The sequence below is a fragment of the Equus caballus genome, chromosome 13 (assembly GCF_041296265.1).
Source record: "Equus caballus isolate H_3958 breed thoroughbred chromosome 13, TB-T2T, whole genome shotgun sequence".
NCBI lineage: Eukaryota > Metazoa > Chordata > Mammalia > Perissodactyla > Equidae > Equus > Equus caballus.
In genome coordinates, this window is record NC_091696.1 from 44,154,499 (window position 1) to 44,173,046 (window position 18,548).

General features: G+C 38.1%; 1 protein-coding gene and 1 long non-coding RNA gene across 7 annotated transcripts in view; one reads left to right on the plus strand and one right to left on the minus strand.

The window, feature by feature from the left end:
• The window catches only part of GSPT1 (G1 to S phase transition 1), a 34,019-nt gene extending 16,166 nt beyond the window's left edge, over positions 1-17,853 (plus strand). For all 6 annotated transcript variants that reach the window (XM_005598909.4, XM_003362737.5, XM_070231005.1 and 3 more), the window contains exons 6-15: positions 494-571; positions 1,718-1,898; positions 2,720-2,874; positions 3,043-3,183; positions 5,349-5,442; positions 6,306-6,386; positions 10,254-10,427; positions 11,294-11,383; positions 11,538-11,706; positions 13,196-17,853. In XM_005598909.4, the coding sequence (XP_005598966.1) occupies positions 494-571; positions 1,718-1,898; positions 2,720-2,874; positions 3,043-3,183; positions 5,349-5,442; positions 6,306-6,386; positions 10,254-10,427; positions 11,294-11,383; positions 11,538-11,706; positions 13,196-13,248 (1,216 nt within the window). In that variant the 3' untranslated portion in view covers positions 13,249-17,853. The remainder of the gene's footprint in view (positions 1-493; positions 572-1,717; positions 1,899-2,719; positions 2,875-3,042; positions 3,184-5,348; positions 5,443-6,305; positions 6,387-10,253; positions 10,428-11,293; positions 11,384-11,537; positions 11,707-13,195) is intronic.
• LOC138917014 (uncharacterized) overlaps positions 1-18,548 on the minus strand; it is a 38,772-nt gene that overhangs the window by 12,785 nt on the left and 7,439 nt on the right. The window lies entirely within an intron of this gene.

The window sequence follows — 18,548 nt, forward strand, 5'->3', positions numbered from 1 at the left end:
CATTTCCTCAGTCCTGTCTTTTACGATCTTCATAATTTGAAGAGGGCTATTGAGTTATTTTATAGGATGTTCTTTAATTTGAGTTTGATGTTTTTCACAATTAAATTGAGGTTATGCATTTGGGGCAAGAATATCACAGGATATTTTGTGCTCTTACCAGAGCATCCTGTCAGGGAGTACGTGATGTCAATATTCGATATGTTTTATTTATTACTGGTGATAGCAGTCATGATTACTTGGTTAGGGTGCTGTCTGGCAGGATTCTCCACTGTAAAGTTAGTATTTTTTCCATTTTCTTGGGGGAGATAATTGGAGACTATGTAACTATCTTTTCCACTGAAACTTTCCAGGATTTCTGCATCCTTTTCCTTTACTTGAAAATAGCTGTTTTATGGAGTTGAATTCTCCTCAAGAGCTTTAAAAGTTTCCCAACTTCACTGAATAGTTTGTGAGTAATTAAGTGTTTACTTCTTTTTTCTTTCAATGTTTTCAGGTATTTGACCGGAATGGTTGACAAAAGGACTCTTGAGAAATATGAAAGAGAAGCTAAAGAAAAAAACAGAGAAACTTGGTATAGTAACCTTTCATGACGCTATCCATTACTTTTAAGGAAATGCTGCCTACTTAATGCTTTTGTAGTCCACTAAGATAGAAGTTCATGAGGTCTAATGTTATAAAAAGGGCAAAGTTTCCCTTCCCCTCATACTACACAGTAGATCAGTTCCTGATGCCTTCATAACTTACAGAGGGAGAATCTGGAAACAGCCAGTAATACAAGACTTGATGAGTAAACTGTAGACCGTCCATTTAATTGGGCCATTACCTAACCACTAAAAAATTGCATTTGTAGAGTTTATAGTAACCAGGAATAGAATTTGTTACAGTGGAATTTGAGGAGAGAGCAGGTAACGTAATAGTACTTAGGATATGATTATTAACTATGTAAATAAACACTGGAAAGAAAAAAGAATGTCCGGAATTATTGACAGTGGTTGCCTTTGAGTGGTGAAAGGTCAACTCTTTTCTTCTTTCTAATCTTATCTATTACTTTGATTTTTCAAAAGTTAACAAGCTTTATCTGAATGGGATGTTGACGGTTTTTTTTTTTAATTGTATTCCTTTGTATTAAGGGAAAAAATTCTAATCAGTGTTATACTAAAAAATGGATTACATATTATGAAATACAGATGATGAAGTAATCTAAATTAATGCTTACTATTATGGATGATTTGAACTTATATAAATAATTTTTATATGGCAAAGAAATATTGAAATAATTTTTAGCAAGTTACCATTGCTCCCACATGGCAGGTTAGTGGCATTCACTTTGTAAAAATGTCCTTAGACAGCTATTTATATTTTGTGCTAAATGATTACAAAAATGAAATACAAAGAAACTTAGTCCCTAAGTTACGGTGATATTGGCATCGGTACTAAGCAGTCTTTCTGTGTATGCTGTCAGCTTGTTTTCATGAATAATGTTTGCTTATAGGATATATAGTTGACTGTGGATATATGTAAAAACTGCAAGTGTTTGAATCACATTAATACAGTTTTATCCTCTTAATTTTCATTTCCACCCAGTCCTGCTCATGACTTAAATGTGGCATGCTGGACATGAAGCCAGATGCCATCAATTACACCTTTACTGGAAGAAGAAAGTCTTAAAAACTCTCATGTTCTTATCAGTATTATTCTTATTTTAACATTATTTCAGGTACTTGTCTTGGGCCTTAGACACAAATCAGGAAGAACGAGACAAGGGTAAAACAGTAGAAGTGGGTCGTGCCTATTTTGAAACAGAAAAGAAGCATTTCACAATTCTAGATGCCCCTGGCCACAAGAGTTTTGTCCCAAATATGATTGGTGGTGCTTCTCAAGCTGATTTGGCTGTGTTGGTAAGAAAGACATTTCCAATTCACCTGTGTATTTTTTAGCAGCCCCACTTACATTGTAAATATTTGACTTTACCTTCTAAAAGTTCAACTTAGGTTTCAGTGAGCTATAATATACGTAGTCACAATTTTTACTTTTGTCTCACTCATCTGCTCAAGAAATATTTGTAATTTGATTCACTTATGGAAATATGTTTCAGCTTTTCTCTGCCATTGCTGTTATCTATTACTGTGTCAGAACTTAGTGTCCACTAAATGCCAAGCTTAATCCATTTTGTACCCACTAAATGTGGGTACTCTGGGTACAAAAATGAGTAAGAAGTGATCTGTTTTCTTACGGCCTTCAGTCATTTTGCTTTTCTTTGGTCAGTGTACTGGCACTCAATCACATACCTGTTTGAATTGTAATATATGAAGGTATACTAGAGTTCAGAAAATGGGAGATCAGAAGAAACATTTACCAAAATCTTAAACCATTTAAACATTGTGATGTTCAAAAGCATGTATGTTGGGCTTACCCTGTGGCCTAGTGGTTAAGTTCGGTGCACTCCGCTTCAGCAGCCTGGCTTCAGTTGCTGGGTATGGACCTACACTACTCGTAGGTGGCCATGCTGTGGTGGTGACCCACATACAAAATAGAGGAAGATTGGCACAGATGTTGGCTCAGGGCAAATCTTACTCAGGAAAAAAACAAAAACGTGTGATATAACTCATTTGCTTCTGTTTTCTTGCAAAAAGCTGGTAAAACTGAAAGGAAAGATGTTTTACTGCTAGAAGGGTATCCCTGAATGTGTTAGAATAAGCTGTTTGATTTCTTGGAATAGGTAATCTCTGCCAGGAAAGGAGAGTTTGAAACTGGATTTGAAAAAGGAGGACAGACAAGAGAACATGCAATGTTGGCAAAGACAGCAGGGGTAAAACACTTAATTGTGCTGATCAATAAGATGGATGATCCAACAGTAAATTGGAGCAATGAGAGGTAAGCTTAGATGTCTTACTGTATTTTATAGACATGATAGTGGAATAAAGGATGGTTTTGTTACTGTATTCTCTTTTCCCCTGTGGTTTTTCTAAACCTTAATTTGTTTAATGAAACTAGAGTTCAATTGCTTTACATTATAATTGAGTTATTTATAAATATTCATAGATATGAAGAATGTAAAGAGAAACTAGTGCCATTTTTGAAAAAAGTTGGCTTCAATCCCAAAAAGGACATTCACTTTATGCCCTGCTCAGGACTGACTGGAGCAAATCTTAAAGAGCAGTCAGACTTCTGTCCTTGGTACATGTAAGTAACCTTTTCTTTCTTTGAAAAAAAGTGATGTTTTAATAAGTAATTTAAGAAATATTGACTTTGACCTTGGTTTTAGAAATACCATGGCTATTGCCCATGTTTTAATTGGCTTATCTTTCGATCATTGAGTTCTAAGAGTTCTTTATGCACTGGACACAACAAGTTCCTTGTCAGATATGTGATGTGCAAATATTTTCTCCCATTCTATGCGTTATCTTTCCACTTTCTTGATGGTGTCCTTTGAAGCACAAAAGGTTTTAATTTTGATGAAATCCAGTTTATTTTTTCTTTTGTTGGTTGTGTTTTTGGTGTCATACCAATGAAAACATTGCCTGGTCTGGTCATGAAGAGTTAGCCCTGTTCCTTTCTTCTAAGCCTGTTGTAGTTTTAGCTCTTACATTTAGGTGTGTGTTTCATTTTGTGTTAATTTTTTTTTTATTTTGTCTTTTTTTTAAAGATTGGCACCTGAGCTTACAACTGTTGCCAATCTTCTTTTTTTGTTTTATTTTTCTTCTTCTTCTCCCCAAACCACCCCCCACCCCCACCCCCCACTGCCCAGCACATAGTTGTATATTCTAGTTGTGAGTGCCTCTGGTTGTGCTGTGTGGGATGCCGCCTCAGCATGGCCTGATAAGTGGTGCCATGTCCGCCCCCAGAATCTGAACCAGTGAAACCCTGGGCCACCAAAGCGGAGCGCGTGAACTTAACCACTCTGCCACAGGGCCGGCCCGCCCGATTTTGGGTTAATTTTTTTTGTAAGGTAGTCTTGATTACCGTAGCTTTACAAGTTTTCAAATTGGGAAGTGTGAGTCTTTGAATTTTGTTGTTTTTTTCCCCCAAGATTGTTTTGGCTGTTCTGGATCTCTTGAATTTCCGTATGAACATTAGGATCCGCATGTCAATTTCTGCAAAAAGGCAGCTGGGAATTTTAATAGGGATTGCATGGAATTTGTAGATCAATTTGGGGGGAGCACTGCTATCTTGACAATATTAGTCTCGCAATCCTGATACTGTAGTTTTAAAGGGGAAATTATTTTATAGAATCCTGATTTCAGAGCTAGAAAAGTCCATAAAAATTAGGTAATAGAATGTAGTCATTTTATTACAGCATGTGGGCTATTTGCTATAAAATATTTTTCTGAATTTTAATATAGTAAGTTTATGAGGAAGCTTTTTCATTATATTGAGCTATTTTATATTTTTAGTTTTCTAAGGAATAAATGTGATGAACTGGATAATAAAGTGGTCGAATGAGAAGAGTACATGGGTAGAATGAAAATATTGTTACAAGCACTTTTTTTTTAACCTTGTTAACACACTTTTTTTTTAGTTTTTTATTGAGATTATGATAGTTTACAACCTTGTGAAATTTCACTTGTACGTTATTGTTTGTCAGTCGTGTTGTAGGTGCACCACTTCACCCTTTGTGCCCACCCCCCACCCCCCTTCCCCCTGGTAGCAACTAATCTGTTCTCTTTGTCTACATGTTTAACTTCCACATATGAGTAGAGTCATTACAGAGATTGTCTTTCTTCATCTGGCTTATTTCACTTAACATAATACCCTCATGGTCCATCCACGTTGTTGTGAATGGGACAATTTTATCCTTTTTTATGGCTGAGTAGTATTCCATCGTGTGTGTGTGTGATATATATACACCACATCATCTTTATCCAGTCATCAGTTGACAGGCACTTAGGTTGCTTCCGCGTCTTGGCTATTGTGCATAATGCTGCAATGAACATAGGGGTGCATGGGACTTTTGGAATTGCTAATTTCAGGTTCTTTGGATAGATACCTAGTAGTTGGATGGCTAGGTCATATGGTATTTCTATTTTTAATTTTTTGAGGAATCTCCATACTGTTTTCCATAGTGGCTGTACCAGTTTGCATTCCCACCAGCAGTGTATGAGGGTTCCTTTTTCTCCACAACCTCGCCAACATTTCTTACTTTTTGTTTTGGTTATTTTTGCCATTCTAATGGGTGTAAGGTGATATCTTGGTGTAGTTTTGCTTTGCATTTCCATGATGATCAGAGATGATGAGCATCTTTTCATGTGCCTACAAGCACATTTTTTGTATAAAATTAGTCATGTAACTTCTTAAAATTTCTCTATTTATGTTGGCTCTCTTTAATGGATATATTTTTATGTTCTCAGTGGATTACCATTTATTCCATATCTGGATAATTTGCCAAACTTCAATAGATCAGTTGATGGACCAATCAGGCTGCCAATTGTGGATAAATACAAGGTATCCAAAATAGTCAAGAAATTGGGTTTTATGGGAGATGAAATAATTGTTTTTTTGTTTTAAATTGTCAAACAGCTTTAATAATTAACAACATAACATAGATGTCTCTCTTTTAATGGCTATACACCATTTAGCAGTATAGATAGACCACAATTTAATCAGCCAGCTTAGCTTATTCCAGCTGTCTCCCAATGAGCCAGTGATCATTTTTCAGAAACAAACTCATACAAGTAAAACTGCTGGACTCAAAGGATTTGCACGTTAAGGTTGGTGGGTATTGACGGACGGCCTTCCCACAGACCGTGCGCACTGTTAGCGCCAGCAGCATAGCAGTGCTAGCGCTACCAGAGCCTCAGCAGCTCTGGGTGGGAGCCTTGAAAAAAGGAAGCTGCATTCTTTTTACCTAGATTTTCACCTTGATTTTTCAGTTTTGTAGTATCAGTATGTAATGTTTTGCCCTCCTTAAATATTTTATTCTTTCGTTAGCTCCATGCTAAATTTCTTGAACAAGTATTGTTTTTCCAGAGTTGTACATGAGGAAGCAGGCTCAGATTTCTGAGAGAACGTGCATTTGAACAAATAATTCACATTTTCACACGTAAAATTCTGTGCTGTCTCCTGTACCATGCTTTCTTTTTGAATCTTAACCATACTTATTATCAATTGTACATATGCTTATGACACACATACTCTAGAGTCTTTGTTCCCTGTTCTATGTTTAAGATTAATCTGGAGCATTCTACCACTTGGGCTAAAGATTTTCTTTATGAGTAAGCCGTGAAGGATTTTACTTTGGGTCATTGAACTGCTGTAGAGTAGTAATAAAGGTCTGACACTTACCTTTTTCTCTTACATTTACGCAGGATATGGGCACCGTGGTCCTGGGAAAGCTGGAGTCAGGATCTATTTGTAAAGGCCAGCAGCTTGTGATGATGCCGAACAAGGTGAGAGTTAAAAATGCTCTTTCTCATTCAGATTTTCTCTTGAAAACATTAGCAAACGGCTAGAACTTTTCAAAAGCTCTAGAGATTTCCATTAAAAGAAACTTCACTTTTTAAGTCCAGGAAAACATTTTATTAATGTCAGGTACAAAATTTAATAAAGCATATGTGGTGTTATAGTTATTCAGTGACAAATGGGAAAGGGTCAGTATTAGCACCACGTTAGAGCTAAAAGATGCGTCATCAAGAGAGCTTCAGCTCCTTCATTTTACAGGAAGTAAACAGAGGTCCGGAGCGGTTAAGTGACTTGCTTCCGTTAACACACGGGGCTTAGTGAGAAAGGCAGGGATGAAAACTGAGGTTTAATCATGATGTAATTAGCTTGCTTTTTTTTTTTTGTATGTAGTTACATTGGATACTATAAAATAATGTGTCCAAGCTGTGCTCCTAATTTGTTTTGAGAGAAGAGGATTTGCCTTTATCATAAATAGGTCTTAACTCTTTCTTCCTCACCTTATTATAATTTCTTCATCTTTGGAGAGGATTTCGTTAAAACATGCAAAATCATCCTTCGTGTTATTTCTGATTGCTCAATTGCTGATAATTGCAGATGACATGTTCCTAAGAAACTGTTCCCTGTTTTCCAGAGAGGGTTTCTCTAACAGCTCCAAAGATGTTGCTTTTGTAGGTAAACGGACTTGAATCTTTAGAACCTCCAAAAAGAGACTTTGTTAGATTTAAGTGAGAATTTCTTTACCCTGCTCATTTCAGGCACAGTGATTTAGAAAAAGTACCCATTGTCAATGTAATGTGTAGGTATAATTGGCGCCTTCAAATTATACTTTGGGATTTCTTGATGCTTTGTGCATTGGAGATCAGAGTATCTATCATGGTACATTTTTTCTAAGGTACTTGTCTCTGCAGCGTGAAGGTAGTCAGAACGGCACGGAAATAATGGTCAGTTTGAATCCTTGCTCAGTTTTGTCTGTAGAGCAGTCGCAGAAGGAGAGTTTGCTCCTGGAGATAGAAGGTGGCGTCGTGGTTCTAAGGGGCTGGGAGAGGAAGAAGGGGCAGTGACTGCTTAATGGGTACAGGGTTCCCTTTTGGGGTGATAAAGATGTTTTGGAACTAGATACTGGCGATGGTTGTACAACATTGTGAATGTGCTAGATGCCACTGAACTGTACAGTGTAAAATGGTTTAAAAGGGTAAATTTTATGACTATTTTACCACAATAGAAAGACAAATACAGTTCATTCTGGGCAAGTGAACTTACCGCCAAGCTACAGCAGTAGGCGAGGGGCCTTCTCTGTGGAAGCTGTCGCTCCATACTAATTACTGGGCAGGTCGGTGTAACGTATCGTATAATAATTGTTAAGCAAGCCTTATAAACGCACTTCACTTGAGTCCTGCTGAGTCTCAGTGGAACAAAGTTAAATACTTTAAAAGACTTAGATGTCAGACTATTTTACATTAAAAAATTAATGGGTAGGCAACCTAGGGAACGGGAGAAAAATAACTGTATATCATAAATCTGATAGGGGGTAATGTCCAGATTATATCAAGAACTTCTGCAGGTCAACAACAACAAAATAAACAACCCAACTGAAAAACGAGCAAAGGACTTAAATAGACATTCACCAAAGACGTGCAGATGGCCAACAAGCACGTGAAAAGATGTCAACATCACTAATCATTAGGGAAATGCAAATCAAAATCACAATGACATAACACTTCACACCCATCAGGATGAGAACTATCAAAAAAACAGAAAGTAGCAAATGTTGGCAGGGATGTGGAGAAGTTGAAACCCTTGTGTACCGTGGCCGAGAATATAAATTGCACAGCTGCTGTGGAAAACATAATGGCATTTCCTCAAAAAGATTTTACAAATTAAAAATAGAATAATCATATGATTTAGCACTTCCACTTCTGGGTAAATACCCAAAAGAACTGAAAGCAGACCTTGAAGAACCAATGTTCATAGCAGCATTATTCACAGTAGCTAAAGCATGGAAACAACCTATAGTGTACATTGATGGATGAATGGATAAACAGAATGCGGTACATACATACAATGGAATATTACAGTCATGTCGCTTAACGATGGGGATGTGTTCTGAGAAATGTGTGGTTAGGCAATTTCGTCGCTGTGCGAACATCATAGAGTGTACTTACACAAACCCAGATGGTATAGCCTACTGCAGACCTGGGCTCTGGTACTAATCATATGTGACCACCATTGTATATGACCACCATCGTTGACCAAGATGTCGTTATGTGGCGCATGACTGTATTTAGCTTAAAAAGGAAGGAAATTTCTGACAGACTGCAACATGGATAAACCTTGACAGTGTTATGCTAAGTGAAATATGCCAGTCACAAAAAGACAAATAATGTATGATTCCACTTATATGAAGTACTTAGAGTAGGCAAAATCCTTAATACCTTTTATAAACTAAGAGAATTTGTTGGTCTCAACTTTAATATTTGATAACTATAGATTAATTTAAAGACTAGACTAAATATTATGTTTAGCCATAAAAGGCTATATTTGGGGAGAGCAATTGTTATGCTGGATCATTTGGGCAAAAAGTAGTAAACACTACTTGTTTAGTTTAGTTTGTATATGGTGGAACTGCTAGTTTCTATCTCTTTATCCCGATACATAAGGAATTTAGCTAACAAGTATGGCTCTATTTCAGTTCTCGGAATAAATTTTAACAGACAGGTATCAAGGTATAAGATCTCACTAGATCTCAGCAAGCGACAGTTTGTAGACTTCTGGTGTGGAATGTGATTGTTGATTCTCCACTGTTTATCTACCGTCAGGAGATAATTCATATTTTTAAAACGCATTCCTTCCAAAACAAAACAAAATAACAGCCTTCAAGACAAAGTGAACTGTCTCCAAGGGCAGAAATGGAGTAAAATAAGGGAGTACTTGTGGGGTTTTTGTTTTTTTTTTTTTTTTGTAGTGAAGAAGATTGGCCCTGAGCTAACATCTGTTGCCGATCTTCCCCCCCTTTTTTTTTCCCTGCCGAAAGCTCCAGTACATAGTTGTGTGTCCTAGTTGTAGGTCATTCTAGTTCTTCTGTGTGGGATGCTGCCACAGCATGGCTTGTGCATAGGTCCACATCTAAGATCTGAACCAGTGAAACCCAGACCGCCGAAACAGAGTGTGCGAACTTAACCACTTGGCCAGGGGGCCCGCCCAGTGGGTATTGCTGTTAACAATGGGCTATTTTTCCCCATCTGTGTGCTCTTTTGAAAAAAATTATTGTGGTAAGATAGGTAAAATTTACCATCAGTGACATGGTACATTCAGAATACTGTGCAGTCATCACCAGTATCTAGTTTGAGAACATTTTCATCACCCCCAAAAGGAAACTACCTGTTAAACAGTCAGTATGCTTTTAAAGCTTAATTGTTCAAATAAATTTTGAGAAGTATACTCTTCAGATACGTGGGGATTGATAGGTAATGGAAGCTATGTCTGTTAAATCCTAGAATTTAATAATAATAAAAATCACATCCATAAAATAAAAATAGAAATGTGAGATTTAATATTTTAATTTTGAAACAGTAAAAAAGGCAAATGCTAGTTTATACTATATTATTCTATGTGGAAATTATTAGGATGTGATATTAAAAAGACAAATTAGTATTTTAATTGACTGTACCTCTAGGATATGATTTTCATTGAGTTCATGTCATACAAATAAAGTTTTATTTTCAACTAAGTATTTTGGCTAATCCGCAACCACAGAAAAATGTGGCTTGCAAGTCTTCAGTGAGCAGTCAGATCACTGTATGTTCTGTAATGCAGTGTATGTGTCAGAAAACCACTAGTCTTGGTTTCTTTTTAAGCACAACGTGGAAGTTCTTGGAATCCTTTCCGACGATGTAGAAACTGATTCTGTAGCCCCAGGTGAAAACCTCAAAATCAGACTGAAAGGAATTGAAGAGGAGGAGATTCTTCCAGGATTCATACTTTGTGATCCTAATAATCTTTGTCATTCTGGACGTACATTTGATGCCCAGGTAAACAGTTATTGTAGTTGTCTGAGTGATCTTTAGTGTCTGAATGAAATTGGAATTTAAATGCCCTTTGTCCTGATTTTTGGTGGCATGCCCTTGTGTACAGAAGGGGAACTGAAATACAATAAACCACATATGTATCACAACCACCGTGATGTCTGTGTCTCACACGTGAGGTCTTCAAGATGGTCAGGTTCTAACTGGGTAGGCAGTATTCTTTGTAAGTTCCTTTGTATTTCTGATCTCCTCTTGGTAATGTATCACATTTTGCTCCAAGTGTCTTTCACCTTAAGTGGAGCACATTTGCCTTGGAAGTCATGGTTTGTCTGCTCATTTAGAACAAGTAACTTTCCAGACAGGAAGACGCACACAATTTCTCCACGTTAATAGCTACCTGAACTCCCCAGGAGAATGACACGGTAAATGCCTGGTGTAGCTCACCGAACTTTTGAGTTCTGTCACAAGGTCTTAGATTTTGACGCCAGATACCAGGTTGTTTACTTTCACTGGATCTTGGATATGGAGAAATGGATGAAACCCTAAGATCACATCTGGGGGGATGGGGGCGGGGGAAAGCATGTGAGCAGCAATGATTCACTTCCCTCCTTGGGGAGTACAGAGGAAAGGCTTACCAGAGAAGAAAGCTGCCTGCTGTGTTTGTAAAGTTTGAGCACTTGCCAAGATCAGGGTACAGATCTCAAAGTTCATGCTTGGAGGTCAGGCGACCTAACCCATCACTTCTGACATGACAATAACAAGTTGGTGTCCTGCTGAGATGGTGAGGTACAATTCTTGTGGTACTATGTAGCACTTTAGAACATTCCGTTCTTTTCTACTCTAGGATAAACATGTGACTTTTTCCTTGGCAGATAGTGATTATAGAGCACAAATCCATCATCTGCCCAGGCTATAACGCGGTGCTGCACATTCACACCTGTATTGAGGAAGTCGAAATAACAGTGAGTTTCAAGATAATTGGGGTTTTTGTTTGTGTTTTCAGACCATTTCATCTCGGTAATTTCTAGTTGGCACAGTGATGTACTCTTATTTGCAATCCTGTTAAAGATTCTTTTATTTGGCATTATTCTGATCTCACCTTTTTTTCTTGGCTAGGCCTTAATCTGCTTGGTAGACAAAAAATCAGGAGAAAAAAGTAAGACTCGGCCCCGTTTTGTGAAACAAGATCAAGTATGCATTGCTCGCTTAAGGACAGCGGGAACCATCTGCCTTGAGACCTTTAAAGACTTCCCTCAGATGGGTCGTTTTACCTTAAGAGATGAGGGTAAGCCTTTAAATTGATGTCTAGTAGTCGATCTAAGATGCTTAGCTTTGGGGATCTTCATCTGAGTACAGTGCGCATTCACAGAAAACGTGGAAAGGGGTTCTATGATATACCCACATCATAAGTACTTTATGAGCTGAATGAATGCAACAGCAGACAGAACTGACCATGCGTGTTAGCAGTAAGGCTCCAGATGAAGAATCTTAATTTTGATATTTTGCAAGTAATGGGGTTTGAGTCATTTTATGTACTAAATAAGACATTTTTATGATGAAATCCTTTGTAATATGTGTGATTAAAGCCCATCTTGAAGGGCTTAATCCTGTAGGACAAGTTTTTGCTAAGCAAGCCTCTGAAGTAGACATCTTGTCATTTTTGTGGTCAGGAGAAATCGTTTTAAAATCAATTATGATAAACATTCACTACGCTGACATTGGGCGGGATAAAAGAGATACATAGATTGATAGTCTTCTAACACCTAATTTTTTCAGAGGTTTACTATTCATGTTCTTGTGTGTGTGCATTCATTTCTGCCTGCCTCTGAGTGAACTGGAACACCTGTCATTTCCTATCTCGTGTCCATGAAATTCTTCGGTATCATGAAAACAAAATGACTTTTATTAAACATTTCTCTGTGGATTGTTAATATTTCTAACTTAAATAACTATTTTAAGAATGTGGAAAACTTATATAAAACTTTGTGGTTCAGTTGAAATATAGGAACCTGATAAAATCAGGCAGACAGAAGAAATTCATGTAGCAGAAATTTTTAACCCCAGAATTATTTTTTCCTAAAGAGAAGACTGGCTTTTACGTTTTCACAGGACCTAATGTGTTTTGTAGCTCTTATAATAGGACAACTGAGCCTTTTCTAACAGCTTTATTGAGATAATTTACAGACTAGGAAACTGACCTGTATTAATTGTACAATTCAGTGAATTTTAGTGTGTTCACAGAGTCGTACAGTCATACCACATTCTAACGTAGAACATCTAAGAAGAAACCCTTAGACCCGTTTACAGTCACCTCCTGTTTCTACCCCCAGCCCTAGGCAACCACAGGTCTACCTTTTCTATTTTCTTTTTTTGGACATGCCATATAAACAGATTCATACAATTTTTGGCCTTGAGTGTCTGGCTATTTCAGCATGTTTTTGAGTTTCAACCGTGTTGTATCACGTATTGTATGTACTGCATTCCTTTCTATTGCAAATAGTAATTGCATTGTGTGGATATTCCACACTTTACTTGTCCAAGCATAGGTTTTTGATATAGGAAATCCTGTCTTTTCACCTCCCCCCAGAAGACCCACTTGTTAAGACTACCGAATCAGAAATCATGCCTTTAGTGGTAAAGCCAGTTGATCAGTAATTTACATTGTAAAAATATTTTTATGATTGAAATTAACAAGCTTTAATACCTTACATAGCCTTGCTGTTAACTACTGAAAAGGTTGCTTTTGTTTTGTTTTGTTTTAACTTTATTTCTAGGTAAGACCATTGCAATTGGAAAAGTTCTGAAACTGGTTCCAGAGAAAGACTAAGCATTTTCTTGATGACCCTGCACAATACTGTGAGGAAAATTGACTGCAAAAGCCTACTTCACACCGCCTTCTCTTATTTTCTGCCCATTGACAAACCTCTCCCTGTATTTTGCAAAGACAAAATTCACAGCAAAAGTCCACATTATGTCAGCTTTCTCATATTGAGAGCTCTGCTATGCCACTGTTGAATTTTTCCTGAGATTTTTTTCTTCCCCTCTCAAACTCGGCTTCCCTGGACAGATTTGGCAATAGCTTTGTAAGTGATGTGGACATAATTGCCTACAATAATGAAAACCTACAGGAATTTTTTTATTTTTCATTTTCCCCTTAGGTATACTTAGTCTTTTTTTTCCCCCAGGCAGATCATTCTGAGTGTGCGAGTGTGTGTGCACATGTTACAAAACAACTACCATGTTAATAAAATATTCAATTTGAAACCCTTTTCGGTATTTGAATTGCTTTTGAATAATGTTTTTTATCTGGATGTAACATTGTTGCATTAGCTTTTTAACTTTCCCAAGTAATTGAATACATTTTATTACTTGGACTTTTCTAAACTCTCCCTATCCACTACTTTAAATGAGGCATTTACAAACAAACAATGTTCCAGTTTGTATTAAGGGACAGAGTCAGTGTGGCCCCTCTTCTAGCGGTTAATGCATACATACATCAAACACCTTTCTGCAGCTGCGGCACTGCTGTATGAGGTCTATCAGTTATTTTCCGCCAATTTATATTTTAACGTGATTTCTTAAACGCAGTAAGTTGTTTTAAAATAAAAGAACAGCATACTGTAGTTTTATCAGTAAAGCATAATGAAATTGTACCCCTACAGAAAATTCCATTAACTTGTTAAATTAGTGGAACTCACAATAAAGTAAGCATGTTGAGACCTGGCAAAAACGCCTCCTTTAGTATTTATAAGAGCTGCATGCATCTAGTATGAAAAGCGTACCCATTGCAAGTGCCCGTTCTACAAATTACTCCGTTTACTGTTCGTATCAGTTGTTTTAAAGGTTGGATGACCCTTGCTGGGTAAAGCTGAAGTTCATCCAGCAACTAAATGAACACGTATTTACAACCATCGGAATCTGCACAGACTAACGTTAACGGTGATGCGTAGATCAAGCACAGTAGAAGTTTTTCTCAATTATTTGAAATTGACTGTTTTCTTAAATATAAAGCTGAATTTGCTGAACTGTGTTTTGGATGAACCACAGTATAGCATTGTGGTGTTTTTTAGATTGAAGGCTGACTTTCTGCTATAACTGTCATGACTTTGAAATTGTTAATGAGAATAAGTGGGAAACAGAAGAGAGAATTTCTGGGTTTATTGGAAGCCTCCCCCATTGATTTTGAGTGCTGCCATTTATCGAAGACTTGGCCTCTTGCAGATTGCGGTTTCTCTCTAAATAAGATACTTTGTATATTTAATGACAAGGCCCTTCCCTGTAATCTTCCTCCTCAGAAAAGAAAAGCCTAGTCAGACTGTATTTCCAGTTAAAAAACATACAACTTAATCTAATCCTGTTTTCTTAATTATAGAATTCCCATCCATGTCGTGAATGAGGCTACATTTAGGACAGAGCAAAGTTATGTCCTGCAGCTTCCTATAACTATCCTCCTGGCTATTAAATTGCTTGAAATTTAAATAAATTTGATGATGTCTGCAAACCTCTGGGCTTTTATTTTTCTGGGAAATATGGGGGCTTTAATCAGTACGTAACAACTCTTCTGTACTTCCAAGTTACTAAGAACAAAATACTAGCAATTGCCTGGATTTAAGGAATCTTTAAGAGTCACTGAAATTATTTCCAAAGATAGATTTCCATTTTTAAATTGAACACATTTTTTAAGAACCACTTATGTTTGCTATTAAAACATGCACACTTTTAGAATATTATGTGCTTGTTGCCAAGACACTTAAGCAAAAGGACAGAGAGGAATCAATGGTGAAGGGCTTCCCTCTGAAAAACAAAAGGTAATAAATATAAATCTAATTATGAAATAAAAATTTCATTGGATTCTTGCACATTTGTGCAGATAATTAATTATTTAAAAGAAACCTCGTTCAATTAGCCAGCACCAGGCGTTTTGTGGGCTTTGAGGTTGTTTGGCCGAGGAGGTAAAATGGCTGAAGTCAACCGGCCGTGTTCGGAGATGCTGGACCTTTAGAAAGCAAGACAGAGTCCCATGCTGTCATTTTGTCTTTTGCAGGTGCAAGTGTGTTTTTTTTGGTTGACATTGCAAAAATAGGGTAATTGACTGCAGATTTAGAATGTTACAGACCTAAACATTTTTTCTCTATCTTTAGCATAGATGTGTTTTAGAATCATAATTTTCTTTGCATCTTTTTATATTAATGATGTTCTTTACACAGCTTTTGTGCTAGATTATTTAATTATAGTTTTTTAAATTAATGAACCGAGTTTGAGAAGAAAGCTATCATTGAAGTCAACATCTAAGTAACTGCCATTTAAACCCTTATTTCTTGCTGTGGGAGAGGGGAAGATACAGTATCTATTTCTTGTTTTTAATTTGCAAAAAGGACTTAGCCAGTGAAAATTTATGTAAAATCAGACCAAAAGAGTTGGACTGTGTATTGCCATGAAATTAAGTGACAAGTAGTAAACTATTCTAGAATAATTAAGCCCATGTATATTTGTTTTGAATTGAAAGTCTTGAACTATGTGATGCCTGAATGTACAAACTTTGCAAATTGTCAGAGTACAGATCGCTCGCTGTGACAGGTCCTCCTGCCTCGTGCGCTAGTTGCGTAAGCTCCAGGAACTGCTTGTACGGCACGGATGGACTTGGACCGTGATGCAGCTGAGCCGTCACTGGCACCCTCTCTGCTGAGGGCTGCAGAGGTCTCAGGCCAGAGTGTCAGCCAGATCCAGGTGTGTAAGCCAAGGAAAAGGTGGACTATGGTCAAACACTGCTTCCCTGAGGAGCTTGTGACAGAACTCGGCTGAAGTCGCTGGCACTCTTCAGGAACACTAGTGATGCCTGTCATGACTCCACGGCCTTTGATTATCTTTCCCCCCGACAGTGCGCCAGCACCTTTCCTCACGGGCCTGGACTGCCGCTTCGGGGAGGACAGCCTCACTGCTTTGCGGAGGGACTGACGGGAGTTGAAGGACAGTTTTTATTCCAGCTCTTAAGATGAGGCAACTTTCAACCTTTAGAAACCCTTTGTGAAAATTCTGGTTACAGCACTGTAGTCTGGTTGTAGGATGACTAAATGTTATGTTCAGTGTTGGCCTACCTTATTAGAATAAACTGTGCCATGAATCCTCTCACAGACATGCAAGGTAGATAGCAGTCAACAGAATTTAGGGGACGATTTTGTGTCTCCAAATAATATGGCTTAAATTTCCTCCAGCTAATTTTTCAGTGATTTTAGCAGATGTCATCTAATATATTCATGATCTTGTTTCTTTCTTTAGAGATCTTGCCATGGCAACAACTTGTTAAATAAATGTAATTACACATGCACAACACAAAAGACTTAGTGGGTTTACATTTAGCGGTCAGTTGTATTAGATTTCATAGTAAATGGAATAGGAAGTATTTGTTTTCCTGTAGTAGTTCAGTGGATTCCATTGGAACCAGTTTACTGCCAGAATTCAGATAGAGTAGATCTGGTTTCACCTTGTGATGGTGTTGGCTCCAGGATATTTTTGTCTTTCAGTGTCCTAGAACACGCGTCTTCCCTTCAGTAACTGTGCTCTCACGTACCTCTAATCCTGTGCTTCCTGGAAACGGTAACATGCCAGCCAGATTGTTTACTAAGGAGTGTTCAGAGGGCCTGGCGGTGCGGGCGTGGACGGCCAAAGCTTCATGCTCGCCAACATAAGGGAAAAGCAGACAGGCACCAGGTCTGATTAGGCGGGATTTCTTAAGCAACCCTTTGAATGGTAATTGTCCTTTCTGCCTTGTCACACATGCCACTGTGCCCTTTAAAGTTTAACATGGCAACCTCAGGTTTGTGGACAGCAAAGGCAGAGTGACATCTTGTGCTTCCTGAGGCTCCCGTCTGCCCAGCACACTAGCTTAGTGCTAAAGATGTCAGCCCAAGTCCCTGCTGCCTCCTCTCCTGCCCGGGAGGAGGGCTGGTGCTGGGCGGGGCCCGCACTCCTCAGGTGACCGAGCACGCGCAGCAGTGGATGGTGGGCCGACCTGCAAGCTCTGCACTTCAAGGACTCACCCTGGGCTCAGAGAGTGACGCAGCTCTTCGTCAACTAGTCTCTTCTGTTTGTTCGAAAGGAAATGTGGATCTCTCTGAGGCCAGGATTTAGTGGCTATTTTCACTAGACGGCAGGTTAATACCTAGCTCTCATTTTTAAAAAAGAATAAAGGGAACTGATTAGGTTTGCTGGGTCTTTTAATCTAATTCCAAAGCAAGGCAGAATGCTCGAGGTAGGAATAATGGGAATCCAAGGTAAAGAACCCTTTTTCTTATGATTTGTAGCTACCTACTGTGCCTGACTTGGTGCCTGTGTGAGGATTAAGCCCTTAGTCTGCTCTTGCAATTATTCAAATGACTGGTTAAAAAAATTTGCTTTTGTAATAACAATAAAAATTGTCATCTTCCCTTTTGAAGGATTTGTCTGTCTGTTTATAAACACCTGTATTATATCCACACCCTGAGTGTATCTGGCTGTCTTCTGTGCAGTCCTCTGTATCAAGTACTGGAACCATCTACCAGCAGATTTGTTGGATGGACCTAATAAGCTCCATCTCGTAAGCAATTTACAAACACGTCTGCTTGCATATGGTACGCAGGGCCTTTGCACAGTGTATACGCCTGAATCTTAACACAGCAAAGCAACTCTATAGTAAGACGCTTCATAATAAATCTAGTGCAGTATGTGGTCTTAGGGGAACAGCTGGGGAAGCATCAATGACTGTCAGAACTACGAACCTCTACAGTCAGGATTTTTAAAAATGAGCAAGAGACCAAGAGTACTTACCCTTCTTTACTGTGCAAGGGCAAGAAGCAATTAATGATAAAACAGGGCGGTGTACACAGTGGTTAAGGGCATGGCAGCAGTACGTTCCTGTGTACTCATCTTTTATTCCGTGAGTTAGGATGAGTTCTTGCTTAAACCAGCTTTAGGTGAAAGCAATCACTGCAAGGCTTTGGTAATCAGTCTCTAGTGTGGGCGTCTGGCATTAGGTGAGTTTTAGCTTAAAACTCACGAGCAAACAAAGCAGGGGTTCATATTATAAAAGCCGTAAATAAATGGCTTCTGACCTTTCCCAGTAATCACGTTTTCTACTCTAAATGACTAGGT